This window comes from Apteryx mantelli, chromosome 3 (genome assembly GCF_036417845.1).
Source record: "Apteryx mantelli isolate bAptMan1 chromosome 3, bAptMan1.hap1, whole genome shotgun sequence".
NCBI classification, from domain to species: domain Eukaryota; kingdom Metazoa; phylum Chordata; class Aves; order Apterygiformes; family Apterygidae; genus Apteryx; species Apteryx mantelli.
Genome location: NC_089980.1, coordinates 13,785,112 through 13,810,205, shown reverse-complemented (window position 1 = coordinate 13,810,205; position 25,094 = coordinate 13,785,112). Strand labels below are relative to the sequence as shown.

At 37.7% G+C, this 25,094-nt stretch overlaps 1 protein-coding gene across 4 annotated transcripts in view; it reads right to left on the bottom strand.

Moving 5' to 3' along the window:
* Positions 1-264: 264 nt before the first annotated feature.
* The window catches only part of XPO1 (exportin 1), a 41,690-nt gene continuing 16,860 nt past the window's right edge, over positions 265-25,094 (bottom strand). For 2 of the 4 annotated variants that reach the window (XM_067292714.1, XM_067292715.1), the window contains 21 exons: positions 21,124-21,185; positions 21,002-21,046; positions 20,697-20,878; positions 20,189-20,237; positions 19,970-20,089; positions 19,744-19,872; positions 16,112-16,270; positions 13,186-13,383; positions 11,987-12,125; positions 10,284-10,465; positions 9,665-9,821; positions 9,392-9,555; positions 8,368-8,502; positions 7,218-7,401; positions 5,636-5,742; positions 5,029-5,223; positions 3,839-4,007; positions 2,440-2,574; positions 2,165-2,324; positions 1,990-2,086; positions 265-1,308 (listed from right to left, as the gene is read on the bottom strand). In XM_067292714.1, the coding sequence (XP_067148815.1) occupies positions 1,162-1,308; positions 1,990-2,086; positions 2,165-2,324; positions 2,440-2,574; positions 3,839-4,007; positions 5,029-5,223; positions 5,636-5,742; positions 7,218-7,401; positions 8,368-8,502; positions 9,392-9,555; positions 9,665-9,821; positions 10,284-10,465; positions 11,987-12,125; positions 13,186-13,383; positions 16,112-16,270; positions 19,744-19,872; positions 19,970-20,089; positions 20,189-20,237; positions 20,697-20,878; positions 21,002-21,046; positions 21,124-21,185 (2,915 nt within the window). In that variant the 3' untranslated portion in view covers positions 265-1,161. The remainder of the gene's footprint in view (positions 1,309-1,989; positions 2,087-2,164; positions 2,325-2,439; positions 2,575-3,838; positions 4,008-5,028; positions 5,224-5,635; positions 5,743-7,217; positions 7,402-8,367; positions 8,503-9,391; positions 9,556-9,664; positions 9,822-10,283; positions 10,466-11,986; positions 12,126-13,185; positions 13,384-16,111; positions 16,271-19,743; positions 19,873-19,969; positions 20,090-20,188; positions 20,238-20,696; positions 20,879-21,001; positions 21,047-21,123; positions 21,186-25,094) is intronic. The other 2 variants (XM_067292716.1, XR_010883642.1) reach the window with 2 other exon arrangements.

Here is a 25,094-nt window from a genome sequence, read left to right as displayed (position 1 = left end):
ACCTTATTCCTGGCATTTCATAATAATTTGTTGTGGAATATCTATTCATGGAGGTAAGTCAGAATAGCTACTGTACTTCCAAATGGAACCCAACTTAATTCATGTTAAAATTTATGTCAAGCATAGCCAAAGTCCTTGAGATTAGGCAAGCCAGAAGCAGCAATTACCTAGGTCAAGGGACTTTTCCTACATTTTCAGGATACAAGTCTTTAATATGATCACAGCATTTTTATCCAATAAAAGAATAAGCCAAAGAAAGAAAAATAAATGTAAACCAAGTTTATTTTGCTTTTAAGTAGTGTTCTTTAAGCACTACAGCATGGTAAACAATGTAAATTAGTATAAGTCATCTCAAAAGCCAGAGTTTTTTTTTTTTTATTTTATGAGTTGTTAAAAAGATGCAGCCTATTCTAACAGGATAAATATTTTAACCATTTCACTTCGAGTTAATGAAGGCTCACAAATGAGCAACACTCCTCATTGAGGAAAACAAAAAGCTGTTGTCGACAAAGCGACAGCACACACACAAAAACAAAAGAACTGTGTAAAAATAACTAACTGTACTGTGTTCCCATACTCTTTAGAAGTTGCTTTACAATGGGATGATATGCACATGATCTTGCTGCAAACTTGCCATACAACTTGCAAATACATGTAGCCTAGCCTTACCACTCAGTCCAAAAAGCTGCTAACTGTTCAAAAAAATGCAGCACTATAATCCTCTGCTTAACAATTAATTCATTTTACTCATTACCTTTTCTCCTAGGCTGCAGGGCAGGCTAGAAAGAAAATGATCCCAAATTAAAAATTGATACTCTTACAGGAAATTGTATAATTTTGCAATATAGTCTTTTACAAGTTATGTTTCGCCTCTTTTCCCCTTAGCCACAAAATGGGCATGAAGTAATATTTTGAAAATGCCTTAATTTTCAACTTCATGCAAATCTAAATAAAGATGACCAAACAAAAGCTTAAACAATGGAAGGATATTTCACAGAAAATTTCTTATACAAAAAACACATAAGAAAAAGGGCCACTAGGTGACATTTTAATTTACAAATTGGCATCATTTTGGTCAACAAATATCCAAGTGCTGTTTTCTTCTATCACAACAAAGTAGCTGTACAGAAAGAAAACTGCATAACTTGTTTTATTATTTTTTTAATCGCACATCTCCTCAGGAATTTCATGTGGATTAAGGATGCCAGGGACAGACATCTGAAGTTTATGTTTCTCCTCTTGAGCCTGCCGAAGGGCCGTTTCTCTTTCCTCCAAGAATAAGTCCGATGTGTCTTCACCTGCAAATTCCTGTATAATTCACAAAATTGTTAGTTCATTGTCAAATACTTTAGAACAGAACAGCAAGCTTCCATAATCCAGAAGAATATTCCTGTCGGACTGCGGGCTTGTTTTCTGTTCTTAAAATATTAATATAAAGGAATGCAAAATACAGACGACTTCCGCCATGTATTACAGGATGGGATGCTCTAGTAACCCAGCGTTTGGGTCATACTATCATTTAAAGCAGTACCATAAAAACTTTGAAAATACCTGACAATTACATTCTTAACACTATTTTAATGAGTGCTTTTTCTACAGTCATCTTGAATTCTAGCGTCTTTGGAAAAATGCAAACGTTATTCTGGGAAGTTTCACACCATGCCTACACCCCAAGCAGAACTGAAACAAGACCAGTTTAAAAATCAGCTTGCTGTATCTCTCATTAGAGTAAGTTCTCCAGCCATCTTAAAACTATGGATTATATGCACAACTGAGGTGTTAATCCAATTCATATAATTAAATCATACTAAAATAGATTAAATGACCTCTCATCCATAGACCTTCTTGAGTATTTAAGTAAGCTTTTGTTACAATTTTAAACAGCAGTAGACTTGTATCTCCTATTCAGAAAACTGTCCAATTACTTTCCAACAACTATTGTTATGCTGAACAATTATTTTCCTTTCTTGAAAAAGCACACCAACATACCTTAATTTGTACCAGGAAATCCCTTAGGTGTTCTTTGAAAGCAGGAATATCCTGGTTTAAACTGAAGAGTCCAGTTACGAACAGCTTAACCTGGGCACTAAAAGTAAACGCATCAGTTAGTATTTCAACACATACGAACCCACTTAAAAGTATTAAAGAACCACAGCACACTTACTCTTGCAGATGAGGAAAAGCGGATTTGAGAAGATTAGCAACATACTCCTGAATAAACATTTGGTTGTTCACTGGATTCCCAGGGTTTAATGGAGTACTTATTTTTCCCTCTTCTACTAAGTTGAACATGTATGCAAGGATTGATGCATGCATTGTCAAACCTGAACAGACCAGAGTTACACACACGCAGTTATTACTTAGAACCCAATGTACAACACTATTTTGAAGTTTGAAAGGAACGTTTTCATCAACTGGCTCACACATATACATTCTTACCAGCAGTGTGTGAGGTGTCTGTTACAACTGAGAAAATGTGCTGAAGGATATCACAGAAATATGTCTGATAAAAACTCTGGGCAGCAGCCTCTTCTTGCGCAACATTTTGTAATAGAGTATAAAGTATTTGAAGCCCTGGAAAAACATGCATAAAAACAAAGTTGACCAACAAAAGTACATTAAAACCTCTAAGCATCTTTTTGCCTTTTCCAAAGCGATACAAATATCCCAAGAAATTGAGGGGCACTGAAAGCTAGATCCTTACAGACCTCATGATTTTCCCAGGCATTTCCTCAAGTAGCCACCAGAGGGCTCTACCCATGCTTACAAGGAGTTCAGATTCGGTTTTCATTACTTGATGTCAGAACCAGAACAAACAAACCATATCACTTTATTGCTGTTAAGGAAAGTGAGAGAAACCCTCTACCAAAAGCGTATTCACTCTTTTTAAAAGGGAAAAAATGTGTCAGTTTTCAGAATTACATGAAGATATAATTACTAGTTGAAATAAAACTTTTATCTTTATCCCCAACCTTTCCAAACACTTAAAAAAAAAAGAAAAAGAAAAACCTTGTTTAAAAGTAGCAACATCTGTCTGTTTTTAAAATCAGGCAGCCTCACAACCACCTTTTAAACCAACAGTCAAGATGATGAAAGAAGCCCAAAAGCTACAACATTTTCAGAACTTAAGACATGTACGTAGCCTCTCCTAGCCTCCCTTTAAAACTCAGATTCTGGAGGACTTTTTAATTCCTCGAGTCTGCTGAAGGAAGCAGCGATACATTCAGCTGCTCAGTTAGATCCCCTGAATTTAACAACTTGCTGCTGCCCAAAGGAAGCGCAGTCCCGTCCCATCCCCCCCCCTTACAATCCAAGGTCTGCTCCCCCCTCCTCTTACACCAAGGCTGCCTCCCATCAGACTGGCACTTCAGCCCCAAGCATTCATCATTCGGCCAGATTTTTCCCTAGTTACTGAGCACCTGTCTCACTGAAGTAGGGAGAAACGCCGCAGGCGGCGCCACAGGGGCAGAGCTGGACACCAGCTTTAGGACCAGCGAGCTGCTGCATCAGGTCAGTTTCAGAAAACAGTCAACACTCACACGGAAAAGAAAACGAGCAGAAACGAAGCATTCTCTTGCAGCTGCAACAGGGAAACACTACCCACATATTTTAAGCACAGTAATATATAGCTGGTTGGCAACTTGAAGCTGGGACAGGAGAATGTTATTCTTATGCTAATACAATACAGAACGAGCACTCCAATCACAGAGTGAAGCTTGACTAAAGGAAGAGATGCAAGAAAGATGCAAGAAAGATGCAGTAAAGTATCAAAAATATAATTGATACTGCTAGATCAAAGAAGTCTGCATATTTAGTAACACTTATAACTCCCATTTACCTGTATCTGCAACATTTCTCATTGTATGTTTGAAAGCCCAAATAATAGAATCCAGAACTAGTTTGAACTGTGCAGGTGGAATAGCCAGGAATGCTGGGAAGCAATGCGAATTTACAGCCTGGAGTAGTAAGAAAAAGTTTGTTCTGTGTTCAGGATACTCTTCAAAGTCCTAGAAGGAGAGGCGGGAGGAAAAAAAAAAGTCAAGTTTTCTGAACAGCTGAAATATACCTTCACAAGATCTCCTGTGAAGAGGAGTCCGATTCAGTAAGTTATGTGAACAGCATTTAAGACCCCAGGTTTAAGTGACCTTAAATAAAAAGTGAAGAACACAGTTCTCTAGCAGAGCTAAACTCTTCCCCCCACTTTTCCCCAAAGCTTGGCAGGACCATCTTCTAAAGAATTCAACATCAACTGGCTGAGCCACGTTTCGTTAGTATAAAACCTTAATCGCTTCTCATTCCACAGATACTCAGGCAGACAGATGGTCTCAACACGGCTAAGAACCTATGTTACTTTTAACAGAGGAACAACTTCTGGTTTATTGCCGAATGGCACTAATTCGGCTGGTACTGCCTGAGTATTAAGCAAATACATACTACAGACTGTAGCATGAGAACTGCACACCTACGGTATTTAAGCATGGAAATACTCAAGGAAAGGACTGATAAATACGATATTTTAGCAGTTAGCCTGACACTGAAGCGGGACTAAGTACAACTCTGCTTCCAGAAGCACGCCATTCCAAGTTCCCGCCACAAGAAGGGATTAATGACTTAATTTGAAAACTAAAACCAAGAAATGTGTAAGGCTACCAAATTAAGACGTCCAGCTAGACAGCCAGACTTCAAAACAAATGTTTGAGGAGAAATTTCTACATGTGCCACAAATGCTCTCTGACTGCAGAGAGATGGGGAGATGGTCTACAAGACACTACATACGGAGATGATACTCACTGAAAGAAATCATGAATCCCCACTTCATTTCTACAAAACAAAAGCCCTGTAGTAATCTCTGTTAACTACATCTTGCTTCCCCTCACTGGAATAGAATGGCATCTTTCACTTAAGTAATGTACCAACAGCCAAGACTAGTGCCCTCAATATAAAACTCCACTCAGTTTTTTTTCTTCTTCTTCTTTTTGGTTTTGAGTCACTAAGGAGATGCTTTATCCAGAGTTTAAATATAAATACCTTATTGATCATATTTAACGTGCATTCAAAAACAGCATCGAATATCTGAGGTATTTCGGCAGTAATGTGTCCGCCCAGCTTGTTTACAATGATAGCCATAGTACTAAGTACTTCGGGTTCTCTAGCAGCTGGAACATTTCTCTGGTAGTCAATGAGAACTGCATCCAACAAGGGAGGAACAAAGTTTTCAGCTACCTAATTAAAAGAGCAAGCCATGGTTATAACAATGCAGTTATTTAATAAAGTCTCTAGCAAAGAGTGTAGAGCAAAGCTAATTGTCTAGTTACAGGAAATATTTTTCCTAAGGAAGCTGAAATACATTACACATCCATAAACTACCCCCTCATTCCCAGAACCATCCAGCAGTGGCTTCACTAGAGTTAAGTCCCCTTGCTTCCCTTAAGAATACTCTCAGCTCAAACTAACTAAACCATCTCAAACGTAGCTCAGACTTACCACAGTATAAACACACTTCTTTTATATTTCACAGACCTCCTGAAACAAGTTCCTGTGACCCATCCGATTTAGTCAACAACAGAACAAAGACCAGACTTCTCCCAAATTCTGCTTTATTAATGAATCATTTATACAAGATACATTTACTTACCATCTGCGGATCATTGGACCTGCTCACCCAGCCAGAAATTAGTTTTAAGGTTTCCCTTTTTACAGTTCTCATACTTCTAATCAATGGCTGTTTTGTTACCATTTCACCTGTTAAGTTTTAAAGCTTCAGTTAATCCAAGTAAGGTGATTTTCCTTTAATGTAATTTGTATTTAGTACCCAAAAGTTAACTTAAATTGGTATAAGACTGAGAATGCTTTTTAAATATCCAAAAGACAAAGAATATTAAAGACATATTGTGCAGATAAAACTACCTCCATTCTAGTTCCCAGAAGCCATTTAACATTACAGAACTACTGCCTACAGCACCTACTTAAAAAAGCTTCAAGAACAAAGCTACAACTTACTTTGCAAGTAAAGAAATCACTTAACTACTTAGACTAAGCTTACATCTCACTCTCCTTAAGTGATGGGGTGGGGGGAGAGCAACCTATATGGTTTTCTATAGAAGATCAACTTAATCCAAGACAGAAAGAACCCTTCCACTAAGAAGTCTTGTCCTTAGCTCAGTTTCTTACCCCCAAATCAGTGTAGTCTTATCAATAAAATCTGATTAACCGCACAGCCATGCAACCATTATGGCACATACAAGGGAAACACTGGACAAGTTCAGCCACAGAAAAGAGGCCAGGACTACTCATCCTGGCACTAGAGAGATCTCAGGCAAGCTAAAAGCAGTTGTGAAAACACACTCTGAGACGAGCACAATCACACAGTTGCCAAGATAGTATCACATCTGAACTACAGACCTAGCAACTGCTTTCTGAACTTTATCGTTCCAGACAAGGACAAGCTCTGGCCATTAGAGCTGCAGAGTCAAAAGGTACTGATTTCACAGCCAGTTTTATTCTCAATTCTATTTGAGAAGCTACTTCAAGGTCAACCAGCTGTTCAGTTACACAGAAGTTTTATTTAACATTCATATTTCCAAACATGATTGGCACTGGTTAGAAAACGGGTCATAACACAGATGAAGAATTCAGTGACTGACTCATTTGATTGGGTCATGAACTACCACAACAGCACATGCCACTGAGACACAGTGTATCCTCATTTGTCTAGTAGAATTATGTGATAATTTCTTGTCAGTGATTACAAGTCTGGTTTATCATGACTTTCAGGGATCCTCACTACAGTTACATTTTTATAATAAAGCTATTATAGTAGCACAGTACCATACCAAAGCCCTACTAACACCTTCTGAAAAAAAGAAATTCAAAGTTAGTCTTCTTCATATTGAAAATTAGAGTAAGATAAAAGAACATATGCTAGAACTTTGTCTCAACAGGCTGGGTATTAGTTCTTCTAAATATCTACTGTGTTTTTTATCTTTCCCAAACTTTCTGGCTTATAGTAGTTTTTCCTCTAAAATCAGAGCAGTTTATTTGAATAGGAGAACATCTGGTTAGCAAGAAAACCTAAGCAAACACTTCACAGTCACTCTCCACTTGCCTAAACAGTAAAATGAGCACAGTAAAATTAGCCTGCCTCTGTAACATACTTTGAGACCTGGTAACATGCGCTGTTAGTCCCCAATTTCAAGGAAAACAAGAAAAATTCTTACCATTAGCCTGGATAGCTGCAGAAATATTTTCACTTAGGCACTTGTACACATTCAGCATATCTAAATAAATTCTTCCAAGCTGAATCACAAAGGGGTGGCCAACTGCTTTACATGCTCTTACGTTTGTTTTCAGAATGCTACCCAGCTGCTTAACTGTTTCAGGATCCTTTAAGATATCAACATTCTGTTGAAAAATAATGAGTTCATTTTGTTTAGTGAATAAAACCGCCCTTTCGCTTTTAATAAAAAAAAAAAAAAACGGTACTTGAAATAATTTCCATTACGTAGTTTGCTAAAGAATGTATCACTAAAAGATAAAGTTTATATAATAATACTGGTTTTCAGTTCATGGCACTTGCTACTCTACCTTAAACTTGAGAATCAGGGTGAATCTTGAATTGCCTTTATTTTGCTCTCCTGCAAAAGCATTTTTGCAGGAGTAGTACAAACATTATTCTAGTGTAAAGGGGGGGGGCAAGGGGGGAAACCACAACACATGAGGATTGAGATTAAGAAGGTGAAGGGACAGAGTCCAAAGGAAAGGCATGTTCTTGGTTTAACAGCGAAGTCACAGTGAGAAAAGTAACTCAATTTTGTTGAAATTTCAGGATAACTGGTTAAGTCCAAAGGGATCCACCTCTTGTAGATTGCAAGACTGTTGTACTTTAATAAAATGTTTGAAAAGACTGAAAAGGAGAAATGAAAATAGGAATAAAAATGTACTTTAAGAGTATGATTGAAGAGAAAGAAGAAAGAAAGAAGAAAGCACTTTTAGTATTTCATGTTTTTTGTTATTTAGAAAGAAACCCCACCTGTGAGGCAGGTAAAGGGGAGTTGTGGAGAAACTTTTTCCCCTCTGAAGTAGCCATTCTCATAAATTCCCTTTTCCACAAAGAAGCATATTCCTTGAAATAACGTAAAAAACAGTCCTTCAAACCAGATTAAAACCAGTATTTTGTCATGTAAGACTCCTCTCTCGAAACGACATTCTTACTATCATGTCAGTCACCATTTTGAGCGCTGTTTAACGAAGTCTACTGTGGTGTACGTACACCTAACGCCATGCCATGTGAAAAATGAACCTGGGGATGGAAGAAACCTTTAGCCAATTTATCTGAACGCAGAACACATTTAAATTTTATGGGCTTACTTTTGTTGCCTGTTGAATTATGCTGTCCCATACTTGATTAGGGAGCAACATATATTTTTCTATCAGATGCTCCTGTACAGTCTGGTCTGTCTGTGCCCCGATCATGTATCCTACCGCTTCATAGAATGTATGCACCTAATCGGAACAAGGAGTCAAACAGGTTAAAAAGGAATAAGGAAAAAGAGTTCACAGTGTTTTAAAACCAACACATAGTGAAGGCTGAAAATGGAGTTTCACTGTCTATATACCCTCTTCCCCTCACTTAACTTTATAAAGTCTTTCAGTTCTTTCCTTCCTTCCCTCATGTACAAAACAAGACTCGATCCCCTTCCCTTCAAACCAACTATATCCTATCCTAGAGTCTTTCTTCATTTTGCATCCTACAAAAAAGCACCATATCCCAAAGTGAGGAAGCTCAGGTATATGCCATTTAATTTTTCCTGGGATACAGCTCCATTTAATTCTTTTACAGAACTTTAGGCTGACTTAAGACCCGTACACAAGTTACAACTGAATATTATGAAGGACATTTAAACTGTGGACTGGATACCAATCACTCCTTTAAGTATCTTTTTCCAGATACCAGACCCACTCTGCCCAAAGCTTTACTGTAACACATGATCAGTGCATGTCCTATGTGCACGCTACTCTCACTACCTCCCTAGAGGTAGGCCCTTTGCTTTTTTTTCTTGCACCTACAAGAGCTGTACGCCATTACAGTAGGCTACTCTTCTATCCCAAATCAGAACCACAAAATTAGATTCAGTATCTTGAATTATTTAGTTGTAAAAATGTATTTCAGAAGTCAGAGCTCCAATTAAACTCACTTTAATTCTCCTTGGAGGTAAGCCAATTAAAATCTCTGTAATGCAACCTGATCATGCTATTTGTGCCATACCAACTATCAAAAAATAAAGAATACAATTCAGGTCTTAGACCACTGCCAGTAACACTCCATTACAGAGTATTTTTATTGGTCTTCAGGAACTACTACATATTACCCACATCCCTGAATTAAACGTACCTGTTGTGGCTGAAGATCACAGATGATTGTATTAATATTGTTTAGGATTTCATCGATAAACGGCATGACCTCTCCCACTTGAACCTGAACAAAATGTCGGCGGCATTTTTGTGCTATTTTTATGAAGGTATCGCAAGCCATATCCTGGACGCCATCATGGGTTTCTAAATTAAATCAAGTCAGTTACTGCAGTGTATGTTTTCTATATATGTGTATGTATGAGCATCAGCATTTGTTTTTTGAAATGAAAACAAGTGAAAAAGAGATAATTACCATGCATAAATTCAAACAGCTTGTTGACTACTGTCTTCAAAAATTTCCAGTGAGCTCTCAAAAACCGTGGGTACTGACCTACTATATACATTATATTTGATGCAATAATGGCTTTATTATCTTTTCCTCGCTTTTGTTCACAGAGTCCCAGGAGATCCTACAAAACACCATATTTTTAGCTTCCTCCCCAAGTTTATCCGGTTCAATTAAAAGCATTACAAGAGCAACTATAAAATACTACTATCAGTTAAATTAAAGGGAAGTGGCTGCCATATCCAGTTCAATGTCAATGAAAAAGGGTGGGTTAATACTGGGGTGATGCAATATGTGGGTTTCAAACAAACCAGGAAAGCCCACTGTGGAATCTGCATTTTAGATATACCTAAAATTTTTGTAAGGGAGAATTCAATAGGCCTCACACTCTTAAGTATCGAACAACTAGTTGATCCATATATCCATATATAGATTCTACATCAACTAAAGGAAATAAGAAGCAATAAGATCAGTATCTACTTTGAATTAAAACTCCTATTTAGGACTGCTTGCTTACATTTAATTTCAAACATCAGTAAATACATCAATCTTTTTAGATTAGATTATTAGTTTTGCACCATGATACCTTAATTACTGTAACAAGAAATCTTTTTTCATCTTCTTCATGCATTGCTCCACTGATTGAGCCTATAGCCCAACACAGGGTATTCAAATTTTTCCATGACCATTCCGTTCCATTCACTTGATTGTGAAGTTTTTCTGTCATTATTCGTTCTGTATCCGCATAATCCAAATGTGTAAGATAAACTGAAAGACAATTAACATTAAACATGCATATCTTTAAGCAACAACCTGGATCACAACTCTATAGATAAGGTTAAGTTCTTATAAGAAAAAGACAATCAAATTCTGTTATAAGTGCAGTGCATTTTTCCTGAGCTTATGACAGAATGAGTTAAAAAGCAGATCTCTTAAAACTGTGCTTTAAAGATAGCGAATAAATTTTATGGAGAATCCATGTTAAATCTGTCCCAAAGGACCTCAGGCAAACCCTACACACAAGCTTTATGAAAAGTCTGAACCAACTTACGTTGTGTCTCGTGTACCAGTCAGATCAGTAAAGTTATTACGTTAAGTTATTAACCAAAGGAGTTCATAACCATGACCTATAGGTTAAACAGAGGAATGGCTAGCTATTGGGGACATTATACTGCATGTAAGAAGTCAATAATTTTCCTCTGTTCTTCACTGAGCTGTCATTAAGTCTGCTGGTTGTAATGACTCACCATTAACATAGAGAAGGTTCTCCCCTAAACAAGTCTAGATGGGAAGATTCAGGTATCACAACTGAGACAGACACTTGCATCAGCCCCTAATAGGATTAGTCTAATATAAAATTCTAAATCCCAGTGAGTCAGAAGCAATTTAAGACCCAATTCAGCATTCTGTGGCACTGTAAAATCCATCATAACTTCCACTGCACTCCTGTATTTTTTTTATTTAAAAGTGAATCTTCCATTAAAATAGTATATTGTAAACAGTAACGTTACACTAGAAATCAAACACTTGATAACTACATCTTTATTTTTGTATAAACAATCCTGTTTCTGGAACTATGACTATGGCCGAGGACATGCAGTAGTAATTTTAGTATAAAAAAAAATAAGCCTTTTAAGTCCCACAGAAAGATATTAGAACAATAGATCTACTGCTAACTGCACTTACAGTGCCACTAGTACAGTGATGAGAATTAAAAAACCCACAAACATTTAATGTTTTTACTTCCTATGTCACAGAACTGTGTTTTTTTTTTAATTCCTCATTCATAAACCTGTTATTAAACACAACGCTCCCTTACAGCATTTGCATTTAATAAAAAAATCCTTAAAGATCTGATGTTCTGAGCCTAATGCTTAGACACATGACAGTCCAAGTTGCAGCTACGGCTTGTAAACTTATCTCTTGCCTCAAAAAAATTCAGTTATCACCACAATACGCAGAGACCATCGATTCACTGACAAAATAGCCACAGCTGAACATGAGACTTCAAAAGATAACGGAAATGCATACACACACACTAATACCAACTTACACTAAAAATAAACTAGTGTGCTACTTTAAGTATCATGGAAATACCAGTTGTGGTATTCTTCAGTGTACTCACAACTTCTACTTTTTTCTACATGTTATATAACAGCTTTTGCACAGATTTTCAAGTGAGGTCATTTTAACACTTCAGCAATAACTTTGGATAACCTTTCTGAAGCTCAGTGAGTGCTTGGTCTGCACAGTGATATTTCAACTAGGAGTGTTGCTAGTGCAGCTTACCCAATGTTTCTCTCATGTTTTTATACAGGTTTATGGAATCCGTATCCTTCATGAATTCTCGCACTACTTCTCCTTGATCATTTTCCACAACGAGCACTTCTTCTGGTTTAGCCATACGGCTAACCATTAACAATCGGACCTGTATTTTACAAGGAAAGGTTGAAATTTAATAAAGCTGTAACAAGAAAACACGCACGCAGCTCCACAGGTTCTAGAGCCCTCTGGCCAGGCCTTCTGTCCTGTGCCAGGCGTTCTCAGCACTTCGGGAGTCTAGCTCCAGTTCATCAACAGCAAGTCGGAGGTGAAGTAAAGGGACAGGCTAACTAAAAAGCCATGAAGACCAGCGCCTGCTGACTTCCGTCTCTACATGACCAAGTGATCAAAGAGTTAGGAGGTGCAGGGGGTGGAGAAGATTAAGTATACCTTCTAGAACTTCAAAATGCATATATATTAAGGGCCTTGTAACAACTACTTTACCTATACAGACATTTTTTTTCCTTCCGGCTGTAACACACTGGCCTTTAACAGGTTTAACCACCTCTCTTGTATAACTGGATTCATTAAAAACCTTTTTTGTTTAATACTATGCCAAATTTAGTCAGATGAGAAAACTCATTCTTGAGCAGAAAATCAACTCCACCACCGTAAAAAAAATAAAATAAAATAAATAAGTTTGAGTTTGCCTCCTTCTCTAACCAGAAAACAGCTGCATTTTCATAAGGAAATACAGACAAACACCACCAAGGTGCAAACCAAGTAACAGGGAAACTATTAGTATGATTTAGTAAGCCTACTAAGCAAATCCTATACAGTTGTTCTGTCACAAGGCTAAAAGTAAGTTCTTGCAGTGCTACCATGGAACAAAAAAACCCAGCAAGTCTGTTTAAAGAAATTGTTTAATACAGATCTTCCGCTGTTTTTACATCAGTCATTTTCTTAATCAGTATCTAAAAAAAACCTATGACATCATTTTAATACTCATATCATCTAACACTGTCCCCATCTTCAGCCTAGTCTAGAAGTATTAATCAGAAAAGTATTTTGGCAATTGCAGCATATTTAATGACTAGAGTTGAAGCAACTAACAACTACTCAAAGCAGGACAAATTTTCTGAAATTTCCCCTTACATGAAGAAAGATGTCTGAACTCAAGAACAGTATCTAAAGCTTCACAAGACCTTTACTTAAGCATGGATTACCTTGGACAGTACAGGCAAATAAAGCTGTCTCCTCGGAGGAACATCAAAGTGTTGACTTCCCGAAAGCAATGGAGAAGCAGACGTTGAAAACGGACTTTCCCTATACAGCTCAGCAGCTAAATGATTCCAATATTCAAGACAAATCTTGAATATTTCAGTTTCTTCAACTTCTGATACCAACAACATATAATGAAGAGCCTAGAAAGTGCAATTTACATAACTGATTAGTAATCATTTCTGAAGATAAGACTATATTGCTTCAAGTTCTGTTATCCAAATACTGATAAAATGGTGAATTAGCATAAAACGTAGGAACACAAGGCATTAACACTGCAGTAACATTACTTACAAGTCAGAGTTCTGACCAGTGGAGCTGGTCAGAAACAAAGCACCATATCGATTACTATTGTTTTGAAAGTATGTGCCAAATTTTAGAACTAAAATAGGCTAAAAACCTCTGAAAAAAGCGATACCCAAATCAGCCCATTTTTAAATATTCAAAATCACAGCCTCTGGAGCTTTCTCAAGGTGTTTTGCTTTGTAGTCTCAAAAACCCCTTGACAGCTAGTTTCAGTGACTGGTATTCTCAAGACTTATTGATGCTTTGTTTTGGATCCTCATATCCTGAAGAACTGAAGACAAATGTCAAAACCACATTGCTCGCTTGCATTCAGCGGAAGACATTACCAAAACATTTTCAACTTGACTGATAAAACAGCCAACATGAAGACTGAAAGGTGAAGGCCAAAATACCCACCAGAGAAGTCCTAACTACGTAATCTAACATTTTAAGCCTAGCTTATTTCTTCTATCCCCTGGTGAAAAATACCGAGCCAGTAGCCCACCAGGGAACAAAACAGATGGAAACAATGAAATCTAAACACGCTTTCAGAGGCCAGATACTACAGTGATTCAAAACATTTTAGATTAGACTGTAAGCAGCTGACTCAACACCCACATCTATAATGTCAAGAGAGGCATTCAAAACAACCTAACCCTAGTGCCGTATACTCGTTAGATTTTCTTGTTAAATACACTTGCAGTAACTTAGGCAAGTTTCTTCACCTCAGTGTACACGGCTCCCAGCAATCAGGGGAACAATTCCAGAAAGTCGGCTACATCCATAGTGCAGGAAAGAATAGGTTAGCTGCGCAACTACCTTCAAAAGTTCTACTACACTGCAAATTAGAAAAGTGAATTTTTTTAACATTTTTAAACCAGCTAAAGAACTTTGTGAAGCATTTCAACATTGCACACGTTACCCAAAGACATTCAGAACTAAGTTTCGTAGATGCCCATCTTTAAGAAGAATTTAACGTAGTTATGTCCGACAACACAGGAGGCAAGACCTAAAAACTGCACCCTAGTTTACAGGCAATTGCATAGGACACAAAACTACTTCAGCTGTTCACACAGGTCTTCATGACACAGCCTCTAACAGAAGCTGAAACTTGAGCTGTGCTCCCCTGGTTCAGTTATTTAGGAAAAGCTTATTCCTTTTGATTTAGGAAATTATTCAGGAATCATTGACAGCTTTTTAAACTAAGTAAACTAAATGGTACTCTTAGTCCATCTCCTAAATGAGGTACAACTTGCTATTTGCAAATAACTTAGGATACATGCTTTTATAGAAGACTACCTCTAGAAGAAACATTAAGAATACTAGCTGGAAAATGAACCAGAATTCAGATGGACATTTATTATACTAGAACCACTCCACCTACAAGATGTACTTCCCCCTCCCAGTGAAACCAGGTTTAAACTGATTATTTTTCTGCCTGTCTCAGGGCAGCTCCTCACACTGTTCACTCCACACCTGCAAAGGGCTTGAATTTGGGGCACAAGAAACGGTGCTTCAAGGGGCTGCGGAGCCAGTTTCATCCCCTTGGAGCTCACAACTGGGAAGGAGCTAGCAAAAAGCCACCGCACAACAGCTGACCCTCAGCAAAAGTTTTATTCACAGTTTAAAAACAAACAACCCCACACACATACACAAAAAAACCCTAGTCTCGTGATACAGTCCCACTACAGTATGGGGTGGTAACTTCAGTGTTTAGTAGTCATCTAGAATTTAAGTCTTCCCATCCCTCCATTCCTAGCTGAATTTCCCTTACTTTTATTACCACAGATCCTGGTATTTTTGACAGTAAACCTGCTCTGCATTCTTTGAAAAGAACACTGCAGTCACCAAGAAAAGACGGGAACAAGCAGAAAAGGAGGAAAACTGTAAATCTTACAAGGTAACAGATAACCAAGGTCTGTAGGTCCTCCTGCAAGACCAGTAATACTACAATAAAGGGAGCACAGTAAGTAATGGCGGAGCTCTGCCAAATTGTTAAGTGTTCCTGGCATACATTGTCTGCATTATATAGAAACAGAATATTGACTTCAAGGATTTCATTTAAAACCTTTCAGTTAAACTTTGGGAAGTGGCGTGTTAGGCATGAAGCTATACCAGGACAGAAGCACTGAATTCCTGTATGTGCTGTATCCTAGAAACCAGGTTTGGATGTGGAATAAAGGTTGCGTATGAAGCAGCTCACTTTACAAGTGACAAAAGTCATAGCAACACCTTCTCTATACGAGAGGTAAAAACAATATACCATACATAAAGAGCCAAGGAAAAAGAATATACAGTGTCTCTTAGAAGAAGAAAGGGAAAAAAACAGACCTATGGTCTTCAGACGTTTTATTAGCACAAGACCACTGGGAATAAAATGCCATTAAAATATGCCAGAAAACAAAAATTTTTAAAGCTTTCTTGTATTCGTGTGATTTATTTTGTGCAGGAAGGAAACAGTTTTTTTGTCTTCTAACCACTATTAAGCACAGTGATCTAAAGATTGTATCAGTAACATCCTTTGAGAGATATGAGTACTAGAACATACTGGTTATATTTTTTAACTGGATAAACTGAATAACTTACCTCCATTAATGTTTCCCTCAGATTTAATCTCTTTTCTATAAGTTGACCATGTTCCTTGAGGAACGTGCAGAGAAACAAACTGAGGTTCTGAATGAAGTTCTGTTCATCATCTTTTCCATTTGAGTATGCAAGTCGAATATTGGTATTTAAAGGAAGCATCTAAGAAAAAGAATATGGACATAATCAACAATTTCTTGTTTTATACAGATGTAGCACTACTGCGTATTAACAAATATTTTACTCTTTTGGAAAAAAGGATTATTGCTCTTCATTGTATCCCCTTCTTCCTACAGGGAACATTTGTTCCTGAGATGGACTGCAAGGCAAAAATGTAAACAGCTACAAACAGTTCGAATGAACTAAACAGCCCTTTTCCATCCCTCATAAAAGAGCAGCTGGCAACAAGGAAGGTATACACCCTATCAAAAACATCTTTCACCGCGCATCAGGCAGCATTGCTCTAAAAATGTTTTAGCTGTGCCTAACAGCATTAAGTCTCAAAACATTACACCGTCATAATGTTAGAACAACCGTGAAAGATGTCCGCCACAATATTTAGGAATTTCAAGGAAGATTTCCCCCAAAAGATAGAAATGCTTTTCAGTAATCTTGTATCTCTTAATTCAGTAATCTCTGCAATACCTCCTGTGAGATGCCCCGGCTTTTAAATTCTTTCATTATACAAATCAAACATTTTCAACACTGGCATTGAGTAGCAAGTTATATTCCTTAAAAATCAACACTATTAACTCACAGAACAGAGTAGAAAGTTTAATGTTTTCACTGCTGCCAGATCTCTCTCTCTCTCTCTGTGCATGTGCATGCTTGTGCTCTCTAACACTGTTTTACAAAGCTAAGAGATAAAAATCAGGTTTTGGTAATAAATACAACAGTTCTGGTCAAATTTAGATACAACAATTATGCAATGCTAAAAACCCACAAGCTGCAAATTATGCCAAAGAGCCAATTTGGCATTCAGCTGATGTTTTAAGAAAACTTAGGCTAGATGTATTACCATTTAGAATCAAGACCATCATCTGCAGAAACTGAGAAAGTAGTGATCAGCCACCTAATCCGTAAGATGAGTTTGGTACGTGCAAAACTAACATTAGATTTATTCTAACTAGATAAAAATCTTATAGGTCTACTTGAAACCTGTATGGGGGCGGGGAGGGAAGGGGGAGGCACGACTTAAGTAGAAGTATGCCTATCATGCAGTTCTGGAGTACCTAAAAGGTGAAGAAACACTGCAAACAGAGGAGTGGGGGGGAAAGGAAATTAAACACTAAAAGCAGAATCAGCATGACTTATTGTTAACAAATGCTCAAAATCAACAACCTGGGCATGAGAATATCTTCCACTAAAATGGATGAGAAGGATCATCTTCTAGTTCCCTCCCCTCAAAATAGGGGAGGGGACTTCAGTACAAACACCTCACAGCCTGAACAACGTGCGCTGAGTAACAGCAGTACCTCACCTGCCTAGCACACCTTGTAAACGCTGCTTGCTAACCAGCCGTTGACTTCAGAAGCAACTGGTGGAAACTGCTAATCCCCGGAATTTCTGCTGCTGCTCCAGAGGAGTCAAAGACAGATACTCTAACACGTAACCCCAGCGTATCAGGATATGTTCTGTAAGAACTATTTTTCATCTTATGACAGAGCGTCTTTTCTGAAGTGCTAGCTTAAAGCAATTAAGAAAGTTTTCAAACCAGTGTCTGCTTATACTCTGCTGTTACATCCTCAAAAGAAAAACTACCTTTAAGAAGGCTTATCTCTGTGGTAATTAACATGACTTAAAGAAAGAAAGAAAAAAAAAGTCATAGTTCCTGTTATTAGCCAATGTTTCAAAACAGAAAACAGTCCAAAAGAGGCAAAGAATAAAACACTGGTAGCACAGCTGAACTCCTGCACCTTTTGCACTTAGAATTCAGAGAGCAGGATTTCTGCTAGAGGAATTCAAATCACAGTTCACTATAATCAAAACAGCAAAACTGGACAAAACCAAGGAAGAAGGATCTCAAAGAAACATATTCTACCCTTCTATCCAACCAAGTGGGAATCAAGCACATTCTTTGCTCATTTAGATGAGCTTGAGCCAAGTCTTCACACTTCACTGCCAAAAAACAGTAGTAAAACAATTTGTGTAGCGACAGCCTAGGTAGTTTTGTGGATCTGATCTGTAATAAAAAAAATGGTTCATTTTCTATTTTGAAGAATTACGCCTCTCAGCAACAAGTATACTTACTTTCATAGTATTATTTTAGATACATTTAAGATGACCTTACTTTCCCTTCAGGTTGGGAAGTGACAATATTGCATTTCATCATAAATGCCACATTTTATTTCAACAGAAAAACTAGGAGAAACTAATTTGTCACGTACAACACTTTAAAATTTTACAATAAAAACTGAAATCAAAGGATAAGGCTGCTAGTTAGAGATGACTAACCAAGAACCTCAACTAAAACAGAACTAGATTACAAAGGTTTGTATCCTCCAGTAAATCTATCAGTTATTTCATTACAGTAAAAAGAGTTTGCACGAAACAGCACAAAATTTCAGATCTTTTTCTCCTTACATAGTTCTCACCCTACACCAGAAGAGTAAGCTGTATAATCCAAGCTGCTTAGAAATGCAAGAGAAGTTCTTTTTATCTAGTAAGGATATTGTATTTAGTGAAAGTTATACTACATATCATCATCTGAGGAAAAACAAAACAAAACATGGTATTATCATAACCTTCAAAATAGAAGTGCTGGAAGTCAAAATTACCTTCTAATTTACAAACAAGCCACACATCTGAAGGTGGCATTTTTATGCTGAAACAATGTATATTCTCAAACATACCAGTGACAAAGAATTAAAATGAATTGCTTTTAATAGCGTGAATTGTCTCACAGCAAGCCAACTTGCCTTCAAGTCAGCAGGAACGGTTTAGGTCTATAGGTAATTCCTGCAAAAGTAACGACATTTAAGGTTACTCAGAAGAGACTTCAGAAGTCTTCTGAGTTTTCATGTCAATTATACGCCCTTCCAGATATTGGAGACTGACAAAGAATCTGTCCTATACGAGGCTTAGGAAGAGACCGAACAGGCATGATGTAGCAGCTGTATGCGGAAGATCAACCTGTCAATAAAACCTTGTAACTGTCCACGTAAGCTACGAACACATTGAGAAAAAACTACAAACTCAGGTACTGAACTGCTCATGGAGACCACAGCATCACGTCATTAGGAATACTGCTGTCTGTGGCATTGTCAAAACCCTTGGAAAAAGCTTCAATCACTTTCAAACTGAACTAGGTCTTACAAGTCATATATTACATTTTGTTGCATTTCTGTTTTCCCCAGAGATCCCAAACCCTCAAGAATTCTCTTGAATTAATCCAAACAAATTAATCTAGCAGAAATACAGCTATAACCTCGAGCCACAGATAACACACTTAACGTGTTTTGATCAAGCCATAAATATGATTAAATGACACAACGAAGTACATAGAGCATTTCCCCATCAAGACCTCTATATTGAATATGAATTTGTAAATTGATCTAGGTTCTATAAAAGTTGATTTCCCTATATGAAAGTCAAAAGAAAAAGATTAAAAACATTACCTGTTCTAAAAACATTACCTGTTTTAACTGCATCATGGTCAATGTAAAAAGTGTTACAAACTGTTCCTCATATTGGCTGACACTGACACCGGCAATCTCTGTGAGGCACTTCAAAGAGACGTTTCGAAACATGGGAACATTTAAGAACTATCAAGAAAAGAAAAATTAAGCATATTACAAGAGTGTTGTATGTTAAGCTTTAGTAACTACTAAATTTAAGAACTGTCAATTTTTACGCGAGTACCTTGTATATTAGTGTGCTGATTAACTTGGTCTCAAATATATATCCCAGAGGAATCCAGTTCAGAAATCGTAGCAAAGTTTCCAAAGTTGCATGGACTAAGGGAGCATTTTGGGAGTTTTCCTGTAACAGGACCATTGATGTTCATTAATAAGACATTACTAGGCATGACGGGGGAGAGAAATAGTTACAAAAACTCAGTGGAAAGAAAATCAGACTTACCATCACAAATTGACACAGTTGAAATATCTGAGAGAATTCATTGCACATACTGTAAAAAACACAGAAATTAAAAATTAAGCATTATCACATTCCACAAACAATCCCATCCACTTTAATCAGCAAAGTATCTATAGTCACAGAATAGGTTCTGGAGACCTAGGTCCATAGAAGCATTTCACAATTACCAGTTTTGAGAGGAAAAACACATTTGTTGAAGTGCCCTAAATCGGTGTCTGCAAATTCTGGCTTGGAAACACAGGCAATGCTCAATGCTCTGTTCAAAGGGTAGGACCATCTGTCAATGGATGCTACTTGCAAAGATGTAAAAATACCTTTGTACAAAGTAAGTTTGGTATCACTTAACAATACTGCTTTAAAGAGAAAATAATATTCCACTTAGCCTCAAAAATAAAATTTGGTAACTGCAGGTCAAAACCTCAGAGGGCAACTATTCAGCAGCAAGCGCAAAGTGTAACCTATTTATTAAGCATTAAATACATATACTTGCCTGTCTTTCAAATGCTTAGCTTTTACTTGAGTTATCTGGCCACTGGAAAAGTCAAACACTTCTTCACTCAATAGCTTAAGGATCACCATATTGTTCTGACAAAGGCTTTCACTTGTCCTGCTTGCTCCCACAATATCGCTTATAAAAGTTGGCCAGTGCTTTGGCCATTCCTGTTTCAGTATCTGAAAATTGAAACATCCAAAGGATAAGTACACTTTCTTTCCACCTACTTGTGTAAAATCACATATCCTGTTCACTGTATTCAACTTTAAGACAAAATTAAAAACTTGATGAACTCAGCTTACCTGAACAAGAATCATATTCAGTTTCCCAATATACACTTTCTCTTTCTGGAGAAGAGAAAAGGAGAGTCAGGTTATGAGTAATATTCCCCTCTCTCTTCCTCCCCTGAAGAGAATTCACTTACTTCTACACATGTTGGGTCAGATGAGGTCTTGATAATTAGGCCGACAACATACTTTTTTATACCTGCAGAAGAGTTGAGAATTTATTTTCAACCAGGTCAGATGTCATGAATGTAGTAATAAATACTTTTGAATTCAGATTCTTCACATGTGTTTAAAAAGAAGCACCTCTCAGGAATATGTGCATGTGTAAATGTATACCACTCTTGACTTGTGGGCTACTTGGGAAAAATATACCTATTTATCAGTTCTTCAGGAGGACGCTTCAAATACACAAGATGATACTAGGCTTCAGCTATTTCAATAAAACAAAGGAAACATTCTAAGGACTAGATTAAGTTCTTGCATTTATACTGGCAGTGATCTACCCCCAATCAGTCTATCGGCTTCCTCAAGGCTGCAGGAAATAGTGAGAAACACTGCATTGGTAGCACAGCGGAACACTATTAGGCTGAACACGCAGAGATGGCATCTAGCACTGTCCAGGCACTGACAGGTAGTTTGAAAGGTGCTTACAAATGCTGCTGTGGAGCTCCCTCAGTGAAACGTATTTCTACCCATTACGCATTTCCAGGTCATACCTAACAATTCCATAGTTGACAAATATATTCTTACTGTTTCAGCTAAATGATGTTTACAGTGGCAGGACACAATACGAGAAACGAGCCCTTTACCACCTTTTTGACTAATGCTTCTCAATAAAGCATACTTCGAAAACAAATAAAGCTTTCTAAGCATAACTCTAGTTTTAATACCATTTAGTTGAAATTGCAGGAAAGCTTTGGTAAAATGCCTACAGTGCAGGTAAACTGGAGTATCTCTGAAGCTTTATTTAGCCAATTCACTTTAACATAGGGAATTTAAATGCATAGCATTTAAAAGCTAAATACCATGCCTCATCTTAGCCAAGTTTTGCCTGCACAACATTACAAGAAAAAACCTTAGTAAAACTCCATTCATCCATGTAGTTTGTTTCACTTGGGTTTGGACTACTGTGCTTTTACGAGGCTGCTATGGTTTACAGAAACCCTTTCTAAACTTGGGTTGTTCCCCCCCACCACCCCCCCAATTAACATTACATCAGCTGGGAACAAGGACTGTATTTAAATCACTCATTTTGTCTATTTCTGCTACAAAATATTTTAAAGTGACTTGAGAGTTTTAAGCTTCACCACACACACAAAAAAAAATAAGAGTTTTATAGTAAACTATACTGGCTTGAAGTTCCATCTTGCCACCTAATCATCAACATCAATCCCCACCCTATTAAACCTATCAATCACTGAAGACCTTAAAGCAATGGATTTCCAAGTGACTTTTGATACATATGCCCACAATCATTTTGTACAATACATCTGATTTCAAGGAAAACACACAGAGAGGACCTGGAGTCATGAACTAGGTTAACATTACCAATAGTAGTCTACGTCAATTTAGCTTTGACACAACAATCAAATCTTCGCATGCTATGGATTAAGCCCTTCTATGACATGAAAACCCTTGTCCTGTTTGAAGAGTTTTAGAATATGAAAATACTTTGCTATTCAACCTCATGAAGCCAAAATCTGGTTTTAATTATTTCTTCAACAGGACAGTCAACTGACTCATGCAGACAAAACACATACTATGAAGAGTATAAAAAAGCTGTCAAGTTCACCAAGAAGAATGCTTTATGTTCAAGATGTTACATTTCCACAATGGTTTCTTACCCACTATTATAAACAAGATTTCTAAGACTTGACCAAAATTAGACTTTTTTTTTTCATTTCAGGCCTGAGCAACAGGATTAAAAGGGAACGGTTCTGTTCAGTTTTGTATTTGTGTTCTCATGAAATCTGGAAAAAATATGTCTAGACTTTCAGCTGTTAGATGCACACTAGAGAGGAGCAGCTCTACAGGTAGTTCCAATGACAAATGAATCTCTTCTTCATTCCTAACTTGGATCAATCCATGCTATGCCAAAAAACCACTTATTAACAAAAGAAGTATCACTGTCAGCCACTGGAAAAGAGTTATTAACCAGTCCTGGCCTTTGTCTGACATCATTGCGCTGTCCTAATATTTTAAAGCTCAACAAAACCCCCCCACAAACTTTGATGAAGCGCTGCAGTAATTCACAAGTAAGATACGGAAGTCCCCAAAATAGTACAGAAACAGGTTTACAGTGCCAGCAGCTATGATATTATAACTGCCTGCCAAACCACTAAGGGAAGCCTACTGTTACAACTCTTTGTGGTGAACATTGCTCTTAGACTTCTCATTCCAAAGCTGTAGTATTCGCTATCTTGCTGCATCGATAGAATTTGGCTGTCCGGTTACTACTTGCGTGCTGTGCTACCATCAGCCTGGCCCTGAGGCCGCTTGCAGATGAAAATTGGCATTCAGCTCCAAAGCTTCTCCACTGAAAAAATGGTGACTGTAGCTCAGCAACAGACAATAAGAAAGGATCAACTAATTTTCAAATGTCACAGCAACCCTGCAGGCTTTTAAGGACTTCCATCCAGTGAACAAAGTCATATTCTTGATCCTTTAAAAGCATAAACTATCCAATTCCCTAATGTTCTTTTTTGGCTTAAATTATGCTTTTCTACATAACTACATGTATTTTTATTGGAAGATTACACTTTCTGCTCAAAATTTAATAGCTTTTTTAATCATTACATAGGAAGATGAAATAATTTGGAGTAGAAAGATATTTTAAGTTTATACTCCGACAAAAATTAACACATATGCTAGTTACTGTTTTTCAGCAGAAAAAGTCCAAGAAACTGTTCAAGGGTAGTAGTCCATTGTATTCCCTAAATTCAGTGTGTTCTGGGGACTTAAAGGAAAGCATTTATCTCAAGGAGGCAGGCACCGGGCATGCACAAACCACACAAACACTGCCTAGAACACAGATCTCCTTCAATCAGGGAAGCAGCCGAACAAGTCTTGAAGATAAGAACAAAACTGCCAAGTTCTGACACTTCATTGAGCCACCGGACTGGAAGAGACAGCTATTCCTGGAAAACATGCCTTCCAGGAGACGAACACAAAAACCCCAACCATACTACACAGGACACAACTGTAACATTCTCCAAGGACCCCTTTGACAAAAGCTAAGCTTATCTCACAACAACCCGCAACCAAAGGGGGCAGCCCCTGGTTTCCATTCCAACCCTTTCACCAAGATGGCACTGGCGCTCATAGCATCCAGTCACAAGTTTGTTCAGAGGCCAGACTAGTGGAAAACTAGCATTACTCAAGAAATACACTTAGTTTAAAAATTGTTTTAAAGCTATCTTCTACCAGTTTAGCTCCCTGAATCAGCTCATTAAAGGGCCAGACAAACACCAGTACAGGCTCAAAGACATCAAGCAGCACACACGACGCATGTGGAACACCTTTTTCCACACCAGTTAGCTAGTAAATCAACCTAGCTCCAACATCAGATCATGTTCTAATTATCAGAGAGGCTGGACATCATCACCATCAGAGGGCCTGGACTGGTGCCTTGGTTAGCATATTTGGCAAGTAAAATATGAAAGGAAGATACAGCAAGGATGATGTAATGTAACAAGCACACTGCTCTAATTCAAGGCCTTTTGGAAGGTTTCTGTACAAGTATTAGATACTGTAGTCCTTAACTTCAGTTAAGCTGCTTCTCCCTGGAGAGGCAGGCTGTGACCGTAAGGTGAGAAAGGAAGGTCAGATATTGGCACACAGAGCCATTTAAGAGATGCAAAGGGTTAAACAAGTCAGATTTAATGAAGGACCCGCACTCCTAACTGCACAGGGAGCCCCGGGAATCACATGGAGGGGCAGCTGATGGGAGGCTGCTGGACAGATGGGTCGCACTAAAGCGAGTCCTGCCTACGCGTTTATCCTAGGGGGCCCCTTTTATCTATTAGAGCTATTCCTTATCTCAACTACGCAATGCTTGAGCAGTTGCGCACTGCAAAGCAGCTGGACATTATTGGCAAAGCAAGATATG